We start from the raw sequence: 20208 nt of genomic DNA, 5'->3' as shown, positions 1-20208 counted from the left end.
TAAATTGTTTTGTCTAACAAAAGAGAGAACACTATATTAACCATTTTGCATTAATTTATTTACAGAATATTAGGACTTTGCACTTGGATATAGACAGTGGTGTTTTAATGTTGTTCAATTTAGAATAGTAATTAAATTCCTGATCTTGAGAAATTATTAATGCCATTTTGTTTTAGACATTCCATTTAATATTGTAGAGAATTAACAAAACTAAAAACAAATATAAAAATATGTAATTAATCCCTTATTTCATAAAGATACTTAAAAATTTTATTTATTTATTTTTTTCTCCTTCCCATCCCCAAAGATACTTTTTGGAAGGCCCAATGTGCCGTTGTTTTTCTTCCTGGGAGCCACGGTTCTAGAATGGTTTTTGTTCCGACCCCCACGATCCCTTCATTTGAATGTGCTTCATTCTAAACCCTCTGAAGAGTTTAATGTGCATATCCTCAAGCATCTAATATATTGTATATTAGACATGTTATTTTGTGAGCTTTATAGAATTCCAGTTAATGTGCAGCGTATTCTTGAGCTGTTTTACATATTTTGTTAATTTAGTCGGTCTGTCTCTCCCTTTAATGAGATTCAGAGGGAGAAAACTACCTTTATACATGTAAGTCAGTCTGTGGTTGCTGGATTCATGGGACTACAGGAATTTGACAAGTACCTCATCTTAGTCCACTGCTCACCTCCGAGGTTGGTTTATATCTAAAAAATTTGCAAGATGATTGTTAATTTAAAATTTTTTTCAGCCAGAAATTTCTTTATAAAATCCTCTCTTGCATAATCTATATTGTCTTCTCCTGGACATAACTGCTTTTAGTCCCATCCAGATGCCATCTCTAGAAATTCACTTGAAGTCTATTCTCCCCTTTGTCTTCCCCCCACCTCATTTATTCTTAGCTATTAACAATAGTTACCGTCCTCCAGATTTTCCTTTTATTTTTTTCTTCTATTAAATGTCTGACATTATTATAAAGAGATTATTAGTCTCCATTCTAATAGTGCTTGCCTTGTACAGAAGCCTTTTTGCTGCACTTGTCTTTACTGCTTTGTTTGCATGGTGAAATTTCACCTTCCTCAAGGAATTACTGTGCACATGACTTGCCCAAATATTATCCTCTGTATCCCATTCTTTAGCTTAACAAAATCAGCTAAGGCTTCAGTTGCCTTGCAGCCAAATTTGATAAATTTACTACTTTCACTTTGCAAATTGCAAAAGGTACGAGCCTGAAATGGAAGTTTGTGGACTTCCATTTGATGCAATAATCTGACCCTAAGAACTAGTTCCTTGAATGTAGGTAATAGTATATATCCTGTCATGATAATATAATAATTATTCAAACTGCCTTTCATGATAAAAATTCTGAAGAAATTTGAAGTCCTGCCAAATAAAATTAAGTGACTGTACTGTGCTAACACACACACACACACACCAATCAAAACCAGAAAGTATTTTTATGGCAAACACCAAAAAATAAAGTTAAGAGACAGATACCTTACTATGTCTATGAAAATCTGTACACTTCACAACAGGCCAAGAAAAGCCATGCAAAAGGGTTAACTGGTGAAAGCCAGATATCCACCCCCCCGCCGCCATCTTAAAGTAATGGAATTTAGTCTTTGGGGTTTTCTACTTCCACGTTAGAGTACTATAAAGTATACCTGAGAGGAGTTTGAGAATAGGAATTTTAAAACTGCTATTAAAATGTACTCCTTATCTATCGCTTTGTATATTAAAAGAACAATCAAGCTTTGTATCTAAAGAACTATCATTGTGTTTGAGGCAGGACTATAAAGCAGTTAAGACTGATTGACAAGCCATGAAGGAAAATTGGTTTCATTATTTTATAGATACACACAAAGTAAGATGCTGGAGTTCATACTGGATACAAGCAGTGGACATTTGTTTTCCTTCTGATACTCCATTTATCTGATGATTCACCCTTTACAAAGTAGCACCTTTCTTCACTCACACCTCTTACAGACTTGACAGAAGCATTAGAAGGTAATCTGGATGTCAGTATATATCTGTCAAGAAATTCCTCAGAGTTCAAATTTGTTGCAGTCATTACTCCTCTATACTGAGGATTTTCCTAGCTCAAATTTTCAAATTCTGGAACTTCTTTAAAATGCAAATTTCCTTCTAGCTTATCACTAGCTAAGTGTTACAAAAGTTTGAATGAAATAATAACTTAGATCCTAATCTTCTAAAAAGGCATGCCACTTATTTTAGGTCCCTAAATTTCAGAGGATTCAGCGGGCAATGTGAATAAAGATATTTTCTTGGTTTCCTGACTCTTGGTAAAGCAAGAAATTGCAGTTGTTATTTGTGCCATCCATGTTTTCTGTTGAAAAAAGAAAAAAAATACATAAATAGAGATTAGAATGTTAAGCTGACAATTTCTCACATATTTGGGCTAATATTTTCTGCTATATTTATTGACCAGCTCTTTAAAACTGAAGACTAATGAAACATTTGCATACTTTCTTTCTTACATCTAATATAAATACTTCTAATCATGCAGGAAAATGCAGATGGGCTAAATGAGTATGGTATGCACGTTGGATAACGGTTATGAGTAATCAAACAATAGTCAATGATAACTCATTAGAAAAATGAGTACTGAGAATATACGTAGTTTGAACGTGGCATTGCTGGAATATTCATTCTCTGTGGAAACAAGTTCTCAACCTGTAGTATAATTTAAAGGAGACTGAGGGCAGTGACCCAGGAAACTGAGTATTGCATTTATTGTCTGGCCACATTGTGGCTATGATGAAAGCCTACCAGGGGAAATTCAAAAATAGAAACTTCTAAGATAGAGAAACCAGAGTCAGGCAACTGCTCTTTCAACTCCATAGCTGTAAAAACAATGGCAGTTTTTCAAAGGTTGACAAGCTGACTTGACACAGATCGTTATTGCACCAGGCCCTCCTTAAGCTAATATCCTATTATTTGCACTTAGGAAATTGATTGGAGCGTCTTAAAAGTTCATCATGCAATCCAAATCAATTCTTCCCCCATTTCTAACCACAGAACTCAGGCCGCTCTTGAGCTTCTCCAGGAGGAGAACTCTGCAAGCGTGAGGAAATTGTTCCTCAACCCTGCAAGTGCGAGGAAATTGTAAATACTGAGGCTTTTGAGCATTATATGGACTAGATGTATCCCTCCCGTCCTCCCAAATCTGCCCTTCCCAAGTGGGTGAGAGAAATACACAAAACTTTTCATTCACTGTTACTTAAGAGGCTGGGGGTGAACTTATGTAAACTCTGAAGAATCAAAGACCCACAACATTAAAATACATACTTTGATGTTTTCCAGTTTGGGCTTGTAATAAGAATGCTGCTATACACTGTCGATATCTGTTTTCGTGTTGTATAAGAAAAGCATTTCTCAGCCCAAAGACTAGAAAAAGATATTACAAAGACAAAAAGCCAAATCATTTCATAATGAAATCCAAACAATTTCTTAGTACAAGAACCTAGGGTTTGTTTTCTATTTGGCTTGTTTTTGTTTTAATGAGGGTGGGAGGTTTATGTAGGTTATAAATTTTTTTTAATTTTGTTTCAATGCCAAGACCCCACTACTATGTCCAAATAAAACCCACTCTACTATAAAAACCCTTTCTTCTTTAGCTCATGACTTCTGATACTTGATGAAATCCAACTATGGCTTAAGTAATGGGAAATGGGCCCCTCCTCATAGAATAAGCTAAGCACGTGAGGTAGATTTTTGTGTGTGTGAAAATATAAATAAAAATATACAAAACAATATAATATTTTCTTTTTTCTTCCTCACCACTCCTTTAAAAAATTTTATTTTTGTGTTTAAAGGGAAGTCACATCCAACCAAGGTTTATAAACAAATTAAGACGTGGCAAAAATACAAAACCACCTGAATACTTCAGGCCAAGAAAAGTCAAAAACCACTCAAATGAAATCCAGCATCCACCAAACTGGGTGAAATGTAAAACAAAACAAAAAGAGACTTTGGCATGGTTTCTGTGTTTGCAAAAGAGAGCCTGTTCTGTCATTTTCTAGCTGGTCTCAAAGAAAAGACAGGAGATAGTGGGAGAGCACATTTCTTTTTTTAATATAGCAGGAGCTCTTTTAAAATGTAAGTCTCTTCTTTGAATTATTAATACAACACAGTTCTGAAGCTTATACATTCTTTTTTTCTTTTCTTTTTTTCTTGAGACGAAGTCTTGCACTGTCACCCGGGCTGGAGTGCACTGGCGGGATCTCGGCTCACTGCAACCTCCGCCTCCCAGGTTCACGCGGGTTCTCCTGGCTCAGCCTCCTGAGTAGCTGGGATTACAGGTGCCCGCCACCATGCCTGGCTAATTTTTTATGTTTTTAATAGAGATGGGGTTTCACTATGTTGGACAGGCTGGTCTCGAACTCCTAACCTCGTGAACTGCCCACCTTGTCGTCCCAGAGTGCTGGGATTACAGGCATGAGCCACTGGCGCCCGACCCTGTACATTCTTTCTATAGTCAGTGTTTAGAAACAAACAAACAAAAACAGGCCAGGGCTGTCTCCTGCCCATATCAAGTACTTCAGAGAAGAGAAAAAGTGAGCAAGTGACATATTCTTGCTGATCATTAAGCTGATGCTTGTCTGCTGTCACTATTTGTATTTGTTGGAGTTAGTTTAACTCAGGCTTATCTGAGGAGGGTTGGGCTTCTTTCAGAATCCACTGAATAAGATACTTATTTTCTTTCTTTCTTTTTCTTTTTCTTTTTTCTTTTTCTTTTTCTTTTTTTTTTTTTTTTTTTTGAGATAGAGTCTTGCTCTGTCACACAGGCTGGAGTGCAGTGGTGCGATCTCAGCTCACTGCAAGCTCCGCCTCCCAGGTTCAAGAAATTCTCCTGCCTCAGCCTCCAAGTAGCTGGGATTACAGGCACCCACCACCATGCCCAGCCAATTTTGTGTAGTTTTAGCAGAGACGGGGTTTCACCATGTTGGACAGGTTGGTCTCGAACTCCTGACCTCAGGTGATTCACCCACCTTGGCCTCCCAAAGTGCTGGGGTTACAGGTGTGAGCCACCACACCCGGTCAATACTTATTTTCTTAACTGCAAGAACTACCCCAGTATCACAGATTATACTCATAACAATCTAAACATCCTAATTCCTCAATTCTACTACAACAAATAAAGTCTTAAGGAGAGGCCATAAAATTCTGTCCAGCTTCTCTTCAGTGAGAGGACTTAAACCTATTAAAATGACTTTCTGGGGAAAAAAAAAAGCTGGCTGTGTTTGTTTTACTCTATAATTCTTTGCCTTATAAATTCCCTGTAGCAAGTGAGGCTTTAAAGACCAGGTTGTTATTCTTGGCTGTTTCTGGAATTCATTTTCCTCAAAAACTGTAACTGTATTTCTAAGTTATTCCAGGCATCCTTGCTCCATTTGGTTTGTAGTATGGGTACAAGGGACTTTATAAATAAAAGGACCTGCTAAGCTAGGCCTGTAAAATACAATTCGGAGAGAGTATCATATATCGGCAGGAATAGCTCTTTTTTCACTGACATTCTAATACAATAATTGACACCATTTTAAAAGCATTTTCTATGTACTGGGCACCATACTATGTTTTTTCTCTACATAGCAACCCTATGAGATAGGTCAGCTAATTCCTACTTGTAAATAGGAAAAAAATTAATTTTTCCAAGGTCACAGAGCTTATAAATGATATAGCCAGGATTTGGAATTAGGTCATTCACTCCAGAGCTCAATCTCTCTCTTGTTCTCATTTACTTTTTCCTACTCTATAGCTACTCTGCCTCATGTACTGTATCTAATTAGTCAAGTTAATAGGCCCGAAGAATGAGAAAAATATTTTTAAAAGGAACAAGAGATGGTAATTAAAATCAGAAAATAAAACGGTGGAAGCATAGTTGTTTTTGTTTTTGCTTTTTGAGACAGAGTCTCACTCCATCACCCAGGCTAGAGTGCAGTCGTGTGACCTTGGCTCACCGCAACCTCTGCCTTCTGGGTTTAAGTGATTCTCATGCCTTTGTCTCCCAAGTAGCTGGAATTACAGGTGTGTGCCACCATGCCTGGCTAACTTTTTTGGATTTTTTCACCATGTTGGCTAGGCTGGTCTTGAACTCCTGACCTCAAGTGATCAGCCTGCCTCGGCCTACCAAAGTACTGGGATTACAGGCATGAGCCACTGCACCTGTTCCCAGAAGCATAATGTTTTTAAAAAGATTTCTTAATTAAAAAAAAAAAAAGAAATAGAGGAGAAAAAACATGCATCTTTCAAGGTAATCCAGTGATGTCAGATTTCCTATAAAGTTCAAGTCTTAAAGTTGGCAGGTTGTGACTACACTGAACCCTCAGCTGAGCTGCTTCCTCTTCCTCATGGGTGTTCTGGCACCTTCCTTTACTCAAGTCTATGTGTCAGGCCACAATCTCTAATATAGCCAATCTATAGTAATCTATAACTATAGCCACTGTAGTAGAATAAATTCCTAGCACAGGATGCCCTCTACTATGATATTTTTCCCCATGAAAAAGTAAACTAAACAAATTACAGAACAGAAGTGATTTCCAGCCGCCACATACTGAAGTTTTGTTTTATCTACATTCCTCTGCCATCCCTTGGGCAGTTAAGAGGCTCACACTGAAAGTTAGCACACTCACCAAGCAAAGGTTTTGCAACCTTGACATATTCCTTTTGTGGCTTGCTCCTGAACCACTGTCTGGCTTGGCAGATTTTGGCCTACATAGACTTTGGTCCCAGTGAAGTCAAATACAAGAGGCTTTAAGGTCTGCCCTGTTACCTTTCATCAGATCTTACTGAAAATAGAAAGAATGGATACAGGAGGCAGAAGCTATCTTTCTGGATACAGGCTTCCCTTCTGCTCTTGGAGAGAGAGGTTATATTAATTCATGGGTTAATATATGTAAGGCATCAAAATTTTTACAATTTATTTATTTTTATTTTTAGAGACAGGGTCTCACTCTGTCACCCAAGCTGGAGTGCAGTAGCAATCATAGCTCACTGCAACCTTGAACTCCTGAGCTCAAGCCATCCTCCAGCCTTAGCCTCCTGAGTAGCTGGGAATACAAGTGTGTGCTGCTGTATTTCACTTTTTTTTTTTTTTTTTTTTTGAGATGGAGTTTCACTCATTGCCTAGGCTGAAGTGCAATGGCTCGATCTTGGCTCACCACAACCTCTGCCTCCTGGGTTTAAGTGATTCTCTTGCCTCAGCCTCCCGAGTAGCTGGGATCACAGGTGTACGCTACCACACCCCGCTAATTTTGTACTTTTAGTAGACATGTGGTTTCTCCATGTTGGTCAGGCTGGTCTCAAATGCCCGACCTCAGGTGATCTGCACAATTTGGCCTCCCAAGGTGCTGGGATTACAGGCGTGAGCCACCACACCCAGCCTATTTTTTCTTTTTTTAATAAGAGACTGGGTCTCACTATGTTGCCCATGCTGGTCTCAAACTCCTGGCCTCAAGCAAGTCCTACTGTCTTGCCCTCCCAAAGTACTGGGATTATAGGTGTGAGCCACTGCACCCGGCTGGCATTTAAATATATAACTTAGCTATGTAGCATAACTATGTAAGTATTTGCTACTGTTGTTTGTGTATTCATTCATTCACTCTTTAAGGTTTCTCTATTATGTATGAGTCAGTCCTATGCTCATCACTGAAGCTCTGGGCTTGGCTGCTGGAGTGGGAATTAAGGGGGATGGTGAGCGCTTCCTCTTTTCCAGCCCCTCCCATGGGGACAGGAAGTCAGTCCCCACCTGCCTGGCCTCAGCTGGTCTAGGAGCCTCTAGCCAAGGCAGAGTGGTGTCTGCTTCCTCCTGAACACTGCTGCCCACTCAAGCCCTGAGTAGACTGAAATGTCCTTGAGGAACTCAGAGTCCCAGGGCTTTTCTGACAGAGAATTTAGTGATCTTTCATTATTCTAAGAGCTCCCCAAGGCCAACGGCTGTTCCTTATTCATCTTTGTATCTGCAGGGCCTGCTGAGTTCTTGGCTCTCAGGAGATACTCAAGAAATACTTGAATAAAAGATTAAAAATGATATATATTTCTGATGCATGTGTCATGTAGATACATGCATATGTATATGTGTGTGTATATATGTGAATATATATATATATCTGGCATAATTATTTTAATAGAGTGTAATAAAATATCTTACTCTTGCATATCTGGTCATGGTTTCTCAGTGTTTTAATAATAGCAATAGTATTAATGATGATACTGTAATAACAATATTAGTAGCAACTATCATTTATTGAATGCATCACATTTGCTATTTAATTTTCATAGAAACTCACTGAAATAGATATTATTATCCCTATTTTGCCAAGGCTTAGAAACTGAAGTGCCTTGTCTAAGGTCATACAACTAGCAAGTAACAGAGCTATCACTCAAGCACTGAACACCATAACTAATTCATAGAGTGAAAGATATATAGACACATAGGAACACAGTCTTGTTTTTATGAAGACTTAAATTGGATTTATGTCCTGCTACCAAGAAAGGCCAACATAAAACGCTGTGATGGCAAACAGATGAGCTGAACAATGAAAATAGACACATACCTGACACATGGAGTGGTTCAATACTTTTCACTACCAACCTATCTAGTGGAATAGGCTGATCGAGTACTGTACATGAACCACCCTCTTTTATTACTGCTTGCAACTCAGGAGTAAGAGAAGGACACATTAAACCAGGGTCTGAGCCTCCAAGTTTCTAAAATTAACAAGAAAAATAATGTAATAAACAGGAAATAAATATTGGCACACTTATCTAAAGTGCATCTGTAAGCAAATAGATTCTGAGAAACAATTGCCTAAAATCTATTATTGCCTAAAGTTTTACTCCTCTTTCTGGATCTTGAAAAGCATCTCCCCAAAGCATAGTGATTTATAGCAAAGTGTTCATTTTATTATTATTATTATTAAAATTTTTTTTCTTGAGACAGGGTCTCACTCTGTCACCCAGGCTGGAGCACAGTGGTGTGATCTTAGCTCACTGCACTCTCAACCTCCTACATTCAAGTGATCCTCCCATCTCAGCCTCTCAAGTAGCTGGGACTACAGGCATACACCACCATGCATGCCCTGCTAATTTTGTTTTTCATTTTTTTGTAGAGATGGGATCTCACTATGTTGCCCAGGCTGGTCTTGAATCCCTGGGCTGAAGTGATCCTCCCATGTCAGCCTCCTAAAGTGCTGGGATTACAGGAGTGAGCCACCATGTCCAGCAGCAAAGTGTTTCTGATCTCCAAGTTTCATTATCTGAATAAATAATGGTTGATATCCATAACTGGGAAACATTTAAATCGCCCTCACCTCAATGGTAAGTTCTTCATTCCTAGTATCTTAATCTCTCTATAGTATTGAGTTAGATGAACGAGAAAGGGGGCCTCACTTCAGCCAACTGTATGCCTGGGATCTAATACTGAATTCTAAATAGATTCCATGCTCTAGAATTTATAAATAATTAAAATTGTTTTGAGCACATAAGATGATGATTTTTTTCAAAAGGGGGTAAAAATTAAAAATTGTGACCTGCTTGGTATAAATTGTACATAAAATAGCAAAGAGGCATGTAAACTGATACCATTTCTTACTTTAGGAATCAACTTGTGATGCATAAAACCAGAATATCAGTTTATTACATGTCCGACATGGGCTGCCATTAATTCATATACTCTGATTTGACCATTAATTGACATGAAGGTCAGCTATGCAAGCATCAAGGTTTTTTGAAGGGGGTAGAGATTTTTCAGAACTTGGCTTGTTCAGACACAGCTAGTCTGAGTAACTTATAATGGGAAGTCATATAAATTCCAAAACTGTGACTCTTAATATTCTTGTACACCCATTCCCTCCCCAACCACCAATTAGCTATTCATAGATTGATTAATGGGTATCATTTTATTGCTTAAAGATTTAGCTCAACTAACCAACATGCCATGTAGAAGCTTAGTTTATTAAAAGATATGAGATAGCTAGTCTCATGATCTTATCTATGTAAGGCTAGTCACTTGGTAAAGAAATGAATAGAATAAAGCAACATTAGATATCTCTGACTGTTAAAGACACTGCATTTCTCTTCCCACCTCTGCGAGCGGATGTCTGGGAGCCTTAGAGAAACTTCCCTGATACTACTCAAACACACCATTCAGGAAACAGATTGTGAAATAGTAAATTAGAAAGCCTTTTGGGGACCAGCAACAGATCAGTGGCTTAATGGGTAGTAAAAATAACACCACCAATAATAGTAACAAATAATACTTATGTAATGTGAAAAAAATCCCTATTCCCTATAGAGATTTTGCAGCTCTAGCTCTTAGTTGACTCATTTTGTCTGTGATGCCAGTTGCATACATGTTTGGTTTCTACACTTTTTATATAGGTAGACACTGAGAGATCAGGGCTCCCTCTCATCTCCACTCCCAAATCATTATTTCTCAGAAATAATGTGAGCTTTCAAATCAGAATGAGTGTTGAATACCACCTCGACACAAGACAGTAGACAGTTCAGAGGGGTCCTACTCTAGCTGTTTTTGTTGTGGTGGCCAATTCAGTAAAGGAACGGGCCAAAATGGACAAAGATGTTTTGAGTTCCTTTGCTTAGGCAGGTCAGGCAAAGTCTTGTGGCTTCTGGGACTTAGCTTGCAAGTATATAGATTAAGTTGTTCTAAAAATGTATTCCTCTTTTGACATCCTTGAGAAATGCAACTCGCATTTTTTTGTTTTATTTATTTATTTATTTATTTAATTCAGAGCTTTATGACTAAAAACGTCAATATTTTATAGTGCCTTCATTTTTTTAGAGGAAAACATTCAGCCTGATGTAAAAGAATATTTTATATTTTTACCACAATTTATTTAGAAATATTTCTAAACTCATTTAACAAACTTGTTTAGAAATGTATTTTGAAATAGCAGCATTTTACCTTTTTGTTGCGCTTAGTTTTCGTAACTAAGAGGAAATCACTGAAGAGAAACAGATAAACATCTAGGAATCTTGTGCTTTCTGAGGAAAAAAAGAGAAGCTGAAATGGGGACTTGAAACTGTTAAGTAGAAGAGTTTTCCTTCCTTCCTTCCTTCCTTCCTTCCTTCCTTCCTTCCTTCCTTCCTTCCTTCCTTCCTTCCTTCCTTCCTTCCTTCCTTCCTTCCCTTCCTTCCTTCTTCTCTCTTTCTTTCTTTCTTTTTCTCTTTTTTTATCAGTGAATTCTTTAGAAAACAAAACCAGGTGGCTATTACAGCACCCCAGGGCCTCCAATCATGTAGGTCACAAAGCTGCCCGCCTCAATGTTGAATTGCTTTATTTATTCCTAAAGCAGAGACTTGATGAGAGGCCAAGCTTCTAACATTAAAGACATTGAATTTATGATGTGTCTCATTTGAATCTAAAATAACTCAGATGATATTTGTAGTGGCTTCAACTAAGCCGAGAGTAAATCCATCAACTGATTGAACTTGCAGCATTTTTGCCCCTTGATTCCTCTGGGTGGTTATTGGCAAAGGCACACATAACCAGAGAAAAGGCATTTTCTCACTGCTATGAACTATGCTATTGTGTCCCTCAAATTTCATATGTTGAAGCCCTAAACCCCTAGTGTGGCTGCATTTGGAGTAAGAAAGTAATTAGGGTAAAATGAGTTAATAAAGCTAGATCACTGATCCAGTAGAATTAATGTTCTGTTGAGACACCAGATACCCCCCTGTCCCCCACCCCTCATCTTGAAGAGAGTGCTCATCAGGAGCTGAATTTGCCATCACCTTGACCTGGGACTTTTCAGTCTCCAGACTGTAAGAGATAAATTTCTGCTGTTTAAGCCAGCCTGTCTGTGATATTTTGTTATGGCGGCCTAGGTTGACAGTCATTAAAACTACTTATTTCTTAAGTTTTAGAATGTGTCTATAAATGTTTAGATATTCTCCATGTGTTTCATATTTACAAACTTTTCTGATATTAGTTTTAATAGTTACTTAAGGCAAATAGCTTTTCTTTAGATTTCCCTAAGAAGGGAATAGTAGTAGAAGAGAAACCAAATATTAGAACAAGGCATCTCCTTCCTTATTTTACTCTATCCCTTAGAAATTAAAAAAAAGGGTTAAATTTAAGTGATTTCAGAGGAAAAGATTTTTAGAAGGGGTTGTGACAAGTGCTTAGAGTAATCATAGGAAAACCCAGTAATTTTTTCAGCTTATTCTATTTATATTATATATATTGTTCTAGAAGTTCTTTCTTATATATTTTTACCCCTGGAAGATTTAAAGCAGTCGATACAACATTTAGGATTCATTTCTATCCCCTCTTATTCTGAGTTTAGAGAAAAGATTTTTTATATATTTGCACAGGGGAGAAATCAGTTATTTTATTCAAATTAAATAGTCCTTGAATAGTTTTTAAAAAATCTTATCAGAAACTTAATTTTTCATAAATCAGGTTGTGGCAAAGACTGCTGGATGTCCCTTGAAAACCATTCTCCCCTTCTCTTGTAGCAATGGAATTCCCAACTTTTAGTGAGTTACCATCCACAGAGAATAGAGACTACATTTTCTTGCTGCTGAGTATGACCAAGGAGCTAAATTCTGACCAATGGAATGTGAGCCAAAGTATGCAACTTCTGAGTCATATTCGTGAAGGGCAGGGCCAAGCTCTCTTGTCCCTGTCTCTCCTTCTCATTGGGTAGAAAGCAAACATATTGGTGAGTCATCTTAGGCCACACAGAAGAAGGCAATACCCTAGATTTGGCTATAAGACAGCAGGAATCTGGATTCCTAATGACTTCATGGAGTGGAGTTGTCATATAGGTTGAGACTTAACAAGAGAGAAATAAGCTATCTTTTTTTAACCTATCTGTCTCCAGTCACTGAATCTATATGCCAACTGATATACAGGGCTAGAAATGGTACAACACTAGACCTGTGAACAGCCAGCTCAGCCTGCCATAGCAAAATACCACAGACAGGGTGGCTTAAGCAATAGGAATTTATTTCTCACAGTTCTGGAGCCTGGGAAATAGGTCAAGGTGCTGGTCGATTCGGTTCCTGATAATGCCTCTCTTTTTGACTTGCAAGTAGCCACCTTCTGGATGTGTACTTACATGGCAAACAGAGAGAGTGAGCTCTCTGATGTCTGCTCTGATTAGGATACTAATCCTATCAGATCAAGGCTCCAGCCCGAGTCCCTCATTTTACCTGCATTTCTTCCTTACTCCAAGTACAGTCACACTGGACGTTAGGGCTTCAACATGTGATTTGTGGAGGAACACAATTCAGTCCACAGCAACCTTCAAACCTGTAAAATGTGCTATTACCATCCTCTGCTACTCATGTACATGTCAGCTTAATGATCATTGTCAAAATGAAATCGTTTTGTTTTCTCCTTCTAATTTCAACTATTTTATTTTGACAAACAGGCAGGGAGCACACCTTCTATGTGCTCCAGATGTTATTCTAGATAATGTTCCATACATTATTCTAGAAAGTGATAATTATTTTAGCTACCATTTATTGAGGCCCTAGTTTTCCACCAAGCAATTTATGAAACAAATTATGAAAATGTGTACCTTCTAGGAATGAGAAAGTATACTTATTTGGTTATAAGAGCACAGTTTTTAAGGTTGGAAGAAATTCGGAAACACTGTATGTGTTAGGTATCATCACATCATTTTCATCCTCATTGTCATCATCATTATCAGCAGCAGCAATAACATTTATAAAAGAGAATAAGAGCATTTAAATTTTCCCAAAGTCTACAATTGGTACTAGATCCCCTGACTTTTGGTTCAATGCTTTTTTCATTTAAAATGATGTCCTGTTTCTTCACTTGATCTTAGCCAAAAGACCAAGAAGTGAAACGTCCTGTTTCTTCTAACACTATCACCCTGCCCCATCAAATCTCCGTGCTCATCTCTGAGTCCAGTCTCATGACTTTGCACTTGACTTGATACCATGTAGACTACATCATATGGAGTCTCCATCTCTGATGGAATTTGACTAATACAGTTCATGCCATTAAACAAGTGCCTGGTGTTAGTGACATTATGTAGTTCATCTCCATGCTACCACATTTGACTGTACAAGAAGCATTTTCTGGAAAAGTTGAGTCTGCTTGTAAAGAGCCTTTCTTAGGTGAGCTTCCAATCCACACATCTATGACAGTCACTTTGAACCCATGCAATGCATGAATTCACATCTGACATAGCCTTTCACCCACCAGGAGCTGCTCCTCCAGCTTCCATGTGGGTTCTTATTATGCCCAAACCTGAACCCTAAAATTGACTCCCTGACCGCACTCGCTCTACCACCCACGGCATTATCAACAAAACTTTCAGAAACATAGATTAGAACAGTTTTTTATACTCATTTCCTCTTCATCCACTTTATCGATCGTAAAGTCCTCCTGGTTTTGCCTTTGCAATATCTCCCGTATCCTTTTCTATCATGCCCATTTCTAATGTTTTAGGAGAAGCTGGTGCATCTCACAGTATTGGGAGGTAGGGAGGAAGAGGGAAGGCGTGAACCAAAGTCTCACATAATTTCAGGTGGGGCTAGTTTTGGAGGTAAAGATACATGCTGGAACACAGATTATGTTTTGCTTTATTACTTTGATTTGTTCTTGTCATAAAATAGAATTACTTTGAAGTTGTAAATAACATTAAAGAAAAGTTAAAATTGTTATCTTTTCAAATGAAAGTCGGGGGTGGGTGAACAACAGGTTAAAAATGGTAGAGCAACAGACAGGCCCAGAGTCTTCTCACCTCGTACTGTTCACCATTGAACTTCCGGTTTCACCACTGATCTCTCTGCTTTGGTCTCCTCTATGCCATTTTGAAGACTGCTTATTAACAATGCTTTCTTCAATACCCTTTTAACCTATCACTTCCCTGTCTGAGAGCTCAATGACTTCTGGTTGCCTGCAGTTTCCTGGCTGGGTCCTTCTGTTTGGTTTCCAAGGCAGTTGCTCTGATTCTGGAAGCCAGCTGGACCAACGCAGCCTGGCTCCAGCTGGTACTCTGTCATTTACCCACCAGGTGAACTTGGGCATGATACAGAACCTCCCTGAACCCCAAATCTCTTACCTATAACAAGGGATTAAAAGCAATTTCTCTATTTAACTTACTGGAAAGAGACAACGTATGAAAAAGCCCTTGGATATAAAACACTGGACATGTCTATCTTCCTTATTTAACAGCTGCCGGGGGGCGGGGGGGGGGGGGGTTATGTCCTAACCTGACATCCAGACTACCTCTAAAATAGAGCAGAGTTTCAATATACATGTATTAAGGGATTATTTCCCAGCCCCTCCCCACCAGATATCACATCACCACTGTTAGGCAACCTCCCATCCCACAGGACTTCACACTCAGTAGGTGCCTGGTCAAGATTTTGTGCAGAAATGAATAAATAAATGATTCTAAATCTTATTTCAGCCAGGCAGCCTTTCTGGTCATCATGATATTTATTGAGCATGAACTTTGTGTCAATCATTCTTTTGAGTGCTTATACATCTGTTGGTTCATTTAATCCTCACAATAAAGAAAGGTAAACTGAAGCACAGGAAATCACTGTAAATGGCCCAAGGTTGTACAGGCAGAAAAGGCTGAGCAGGGAGTGAGCCAGGCAGTCAGCCCCAGGGACTTGGCTTCCTATGTACTCTGCTAGAAACTAAGCTTCTGCAGGGGCTTCTGCCTCCAAGACTTCTCTGGCTCTGCTTTTTATCTGAATGACCTCCCTCCTGTCCTTCCACTGACCTCATCCTTCCTGCCCCTCCAAGCCCACCTCCAGTCCCATGGACTGCACGAAGCCTCTCCAGGGCACTCCAGCCTCAAGGACTCTCTTCTTTTCTGAACTTATCCTGCAGGTCTGGTAATAAGGCAGAGCTTCCCAACTAGAGGGAAAGAATTATACAGAATGAGTTTTTATATCTTCCAGTGGCACCTACCTAGCACAACTTGTACTATATTATAGATTCTCCATAAACATTTGAGAGCTTGATTGTCTGGCTCATTGGAGGAGTACAATGGTTGTGATGATAACAGCTGCCATTGACTGAGAGTTTACTAGATTCCAGACTGTGAGCTAAGTTGTTCTTGTATGTTGTTTTAACAATCCTATGGAATAGTTACAGTTATCCCATTGCAGAGAGAAAACAGAGGGCACCTAGCTAGTTGTGTTGCAAAGTCTTCATTCAAGCCTGAGTCTGTATGGCTCCATAGGGTACTCTCTGATTCATACCCTCCATCACCTGGAACATAGGCAAACACGATTCCTCCTGCTCTTCAATTACTGGCAGTCAAACAAGATACAAGGCGGTACAGATGTTGGGTTTTTAAAGGAGGCAGTTATTTACCTGCAAGAGTTAATTTTCCTTCATAGAGAAGGTGTCTGTTGGTTGGTGACAAGATGTTTTCTGCCGTGTGTTCTTTAAAAATGTGTTTCAAACACTTGTAAAACAAGGGAGAAAATAAAAGAGATGTTGTTAGTGATCGGAAGAGAACATGTTTAAAAAACTGGGGCAATCAACTCCATCTAGAAAGTTCATGACATTTGGAAATGCCGGCAGATGGACATGGGAACGGGAAACAATGAAAAAACCTCTCAGAAGGACCATCATAAGAATGGCACAGCGACCTCAGCCTCCCCGCATACAGTGCCCTACAGATGAAGACTTTACTTCCTGTTCTTGAAACTAGATTTATTCTTCAAGTGGACAGATGGGGACATCTAAGATGATCGTATTTCTGTCTGAATGCCCAACTTCCAGAAATGGACAGAAGTCCTAATTGACGTGTTGTTTTTTTTTGTACCTCTGGAATGAAAAACCTTTTATCTCTATCCCAAAGCGGTGGCCACACTATAATCTCCTGTAGATATCTAAATTTTTGGAAATTGTCCAGCCATTTCACTTTTCCTTCAAGGTCCCCTGAAAGACAAGACATAGTCAGTCTTTTTAGGTGCATGTGACATTGCATATAAATTTTAACCAAGGTCCAAGGGAATCATTTAGAAACACTGGCTGCCCCTGGAGCCAGACCATATATTAAGTTTGTTTCACATATTGCTTGCTGTTCATGCGTCTTAGAAAACTCACTAATTTGGAATCAGCCTCTTGCAGAGAAAAATGAAGCTTAGCTAATTTAATTCAGTAGGTTGAAAGTATATTGTGTATTCTTATTTCAATAATACTAATAAAATCCTTGGTAGTTTTCTCTTATTTCCTAGACCACACAGCCTGTAATTAGAGGAAGAAAAAAAATCAGACTGACAAGGACAAACATACGTTTTTGTCCCAATCATAAAAGTATATGTTCACTTCATGATCATGGTGATTATTTCTTTTTTGGTAGGAACTCAATTTCTCTTTGGAAGGTTTATATTCATTTTCCAGTGTTTTCTAATAACATGTTGCTATTGAGGGTTTGAAATGTTTTTTGAAGACATGCAGGGCAAGTAAAAGACCTGCAGAATCACATTGTTAGCAGACCTCTTCAGAATTCACCATCTTTAAGGTAATAGACTTAAAGGGAGCCCACACAGGTCTCTTCCCTCAACAACAGAATCCATCTTTCACTGAGAAATCTCCAGAGGTGCTGCGTTATCTTTCCTCACAAACCCATCTAAATGAGTCATAATCCTTAAGATTACTTCTAAAGCTTAAAGAAGTCATCTTCAAGAGATTCTTTGTCTTACTCGCTTGATAAACTTAATCCCAGCTCTTCAGGTAATTTTAGAATTTGAATAAAACATTTAAAAACAGAAGAAAAACCCAATGAAACAGTCATTTTACTTTTTTTTTTTTTTTTAAAAAGCACCTGTTCCAGGCAGTATCATTTTACTTTTAAACTTGTAAAAGAAAAAAAAATGATGTACAGCTGAGTATTACCAATTTGAATTGTTCCCTTTTGATGCCCATCAGGAAACCTTGGTTTATGGGCATAAATCATGAACTTCTTTATGTGAATTGCAATTATACAGAGTTACACAAATAAACTTAAGTCATCATAGGGCCTGCTCAGTTCCCATCCTCAAATTTCAGTTCTAAAGATTGCAGTTGGCAATAGTTTCACATTGACCTTGGCTTTTGGTGATTTGAGAAATGATGAATGGTAATTTATCCTCTGGACACATTTTCCATGGTGTTTACTCCCATTTGCTTTGTGTGTGGGGTCAGTACGGCTGTTAAAAACAAAGTGCCTTCAGTTTTCTGGGAAGTAGAACTTTTCCTGCCTGAACTCACTTCTGAAACACTTGGAGACAGAGCCACATCCTGTGTAAACTTGGTGCTAGAGTTCTCATAGTGTTTGCCAGGATGTGACTGGAGCCCATTGTCCTGTGCGTATTTGATTTACAATGTACTCACACTTGAACCCACATTTCCAAGAGCCATGACCTCAAATCAATGGAATTGCCTCCTAAGATGGAAGCCTAGAGGGTTTCCAGGAGTCACAAGGCCACAATTATTCAATTAAGCTCACTTATCTCAGGGACTTACAGATGGACTTTTCCACCTTTTCCTTGATGGAGTAGATCATGATTTTCTCAGCAGAGTCCATGCTCCTTTTCCAGATATTCTTCAGCAACAATGGATATCGAGTGAGCCTCTGAAGTGGGGCCACTAGTAGCTCAGGCAGGTGGAGCCGTCTGCATTGTTCATTCTGCTCACACCACTGGGGAAGGCAAAAGCAGCCACATCAGAATGATCACCTCGCCCACTGAGCCACTAAGAAGCCTGGATATGAGAGGTTCTTGGAGATTTTACTCAGTAACTGCAGGCCGTACTTGTGAGTTTGCTGGGACAGTTTATAAGCCACAAATTAAATCCCCTAAAAAGTACCTGTTCCATTAGCGGTAGTGATAAGATATAATAATAGATGTGTTCCAGCCTTGTTTACCCTTCTCATTTGAGAGTGAATTTAGTTTTGCCCATTATTAGCCTTTCTTCCCCGGCCCTTGGGGGAGATTTCTGGTTTCACCAGCTTTGTTCCCATCCTTGTTGTGATGCAGTTAGGAGAATTGAGAATTGAGACTGGAGAGGCAGGAGGGCAAAGGAAGGATTCTTGCTTGTTGGGTCAGTTCCTTGACTCCCCTTAGCTGGGGAGGATCATGGTAGTGATAAAAAAATGAAGAAAAAAGAAAATAGAAGTTGAAGAGGCTTAGTTGATCTAGAACAAAGAGGGGAGAGGAGAGAGGTAGAGATGTGGACAATTTTCAATAGGGAGAGTTTGGAGTTGAGATTTGGAAGAAGAGGCAGTTCTGGGGTATGCCAGCACTGGGGAAGACAAGAAATCTTAGTAATTTAGTAAGTATAGTAAATATTGCCATGGGTTATACATTGGGGTTCCATAAATGATGTTTGAGAAACCTCAGTAAACATGAGAGTAGCTTTTACATTTGTTTTATCTGCTGTGCTGTTTCTTTGAATGTGAGCTTCCTTGAACCTAAGGGGCTCTGATTTTAATGAAGGTGGCAAATGAGGCATGGAGGTGGTCGCTGGCCAGCATGCAGATGGGTACATCAGGAAGGAGTAGAGGGGGTGGTGTGTTCTATTCCTCTTCTCTTACTCTGCCTACTCACACCAAATTGACCCTGAGTTCAGCAATAAAGGGATTAATATCAACCAAATGTTTACTTTCCTTCAAATCCACGTAATATTACTTTTAATGCCCAAAACTGCAATTACTTTTGCACCAGCCTAATAAAATCCTAACCTTCAGTGGGGTGGTATTAGGAGGTGGGGCTGTTGGGAAGTGATTAGGCCATGAGCATGAAGCCCTCTTGAATGGGATTAGTGTCCTTATAAAAGGGGTCCTGGAGAGCTCTCTAGCTCTCTTTCCACCATGTGAGGCTACAACAAGAAGACAGCTGTCTGCAACCCAGGAAAGGGTCATCACCAGCCCCTAACCATTCTGGCACCGGGAGACTTTCAGCCTCCAGAACCATGAGCAACAAATTCCTGTTGATTATAAGCCACCCAATCTATGGTGTGTTGTTCTAGCAGCCTGAATTGACTACAACAGGGATCCTGCCCTTACACTAAATATTTCTCCTGCTGCAGGCTGTTGCCTCATTTCTTTTCCACCTTCCATTCTCCTTTCATTCTCCAGGTTAAATCCTTTGCATTGTGACCCAGATCCTTCAGGGCCATCCTCAGGTGGGCCAGGCACACTGCAGAAGACTCCTGCTGCATCCTCAGAGATGTC

At 39.1% G+C, this 20208-nt stretch overlaps 1 protein-coding gene across 2 annotated transcripts in view; it reads right to left on the bottom strand.

Moving 5' to 3' along the window:
• Positions 1-196: 196 nt before the first annotated feature.
• PLEKHG7 (pleckstrin homology and RhoGEF domain containing G7) overlaps positions 197-20208 on the bottom strand; it is a 56781-nt gene continuing 36769 nt past the window's right edge. For both annotated transcript variants that reach the window (XM_030938811.1, XM_010383935.2), the window contains exons 9-15: positions 18501-18675; positions 16816-16931; positions 16359-16452; positions 10947-11026; positions 8578-8731; positions 3311-3409; positions 197-2348 (exon numbers count right to left, since the gene is read on the bottom strand). In XM_030938811.1, the coding sequence (XP_030794671.1) occupies positions 2257-2348; positions 3311-3409; positions 8578-8731; positions 10947-11026; positions 16359-16452; positions 16816-16931; positions 18501-18675 (810 nt within the window). In that variant the 3' untranslated portion in view covers positions 197-2256. The remainder of the gene's footprint in view (positions 2349-3310; positions 3410-8577; positions 8732-10946; positions 11027-16358; positions 16453-16815; positions 16932-18500; positions 18676-20208) is intronic.

Source organism: Rhinopithecus roxellana, chromosome 10 (genome assembly GCF_007565055.1).
Source record: "Rhinopithecus roxellana isolate Shanxi Qingling chromosome 10, ASM756505v1, whole genome shotgun sequence".
Classification (NCBI taxonomy): Eukaryota; Metazoa; Chordata; class Mammalia; order Primates; family Cercopithecidae; genus Rhinopithecus; species Rhinopithecus roxellana.
Note: the sequence above shows the minus strand (reverse complement) of the source record. Positions and strands in the feature narration are given on the sequence as shown.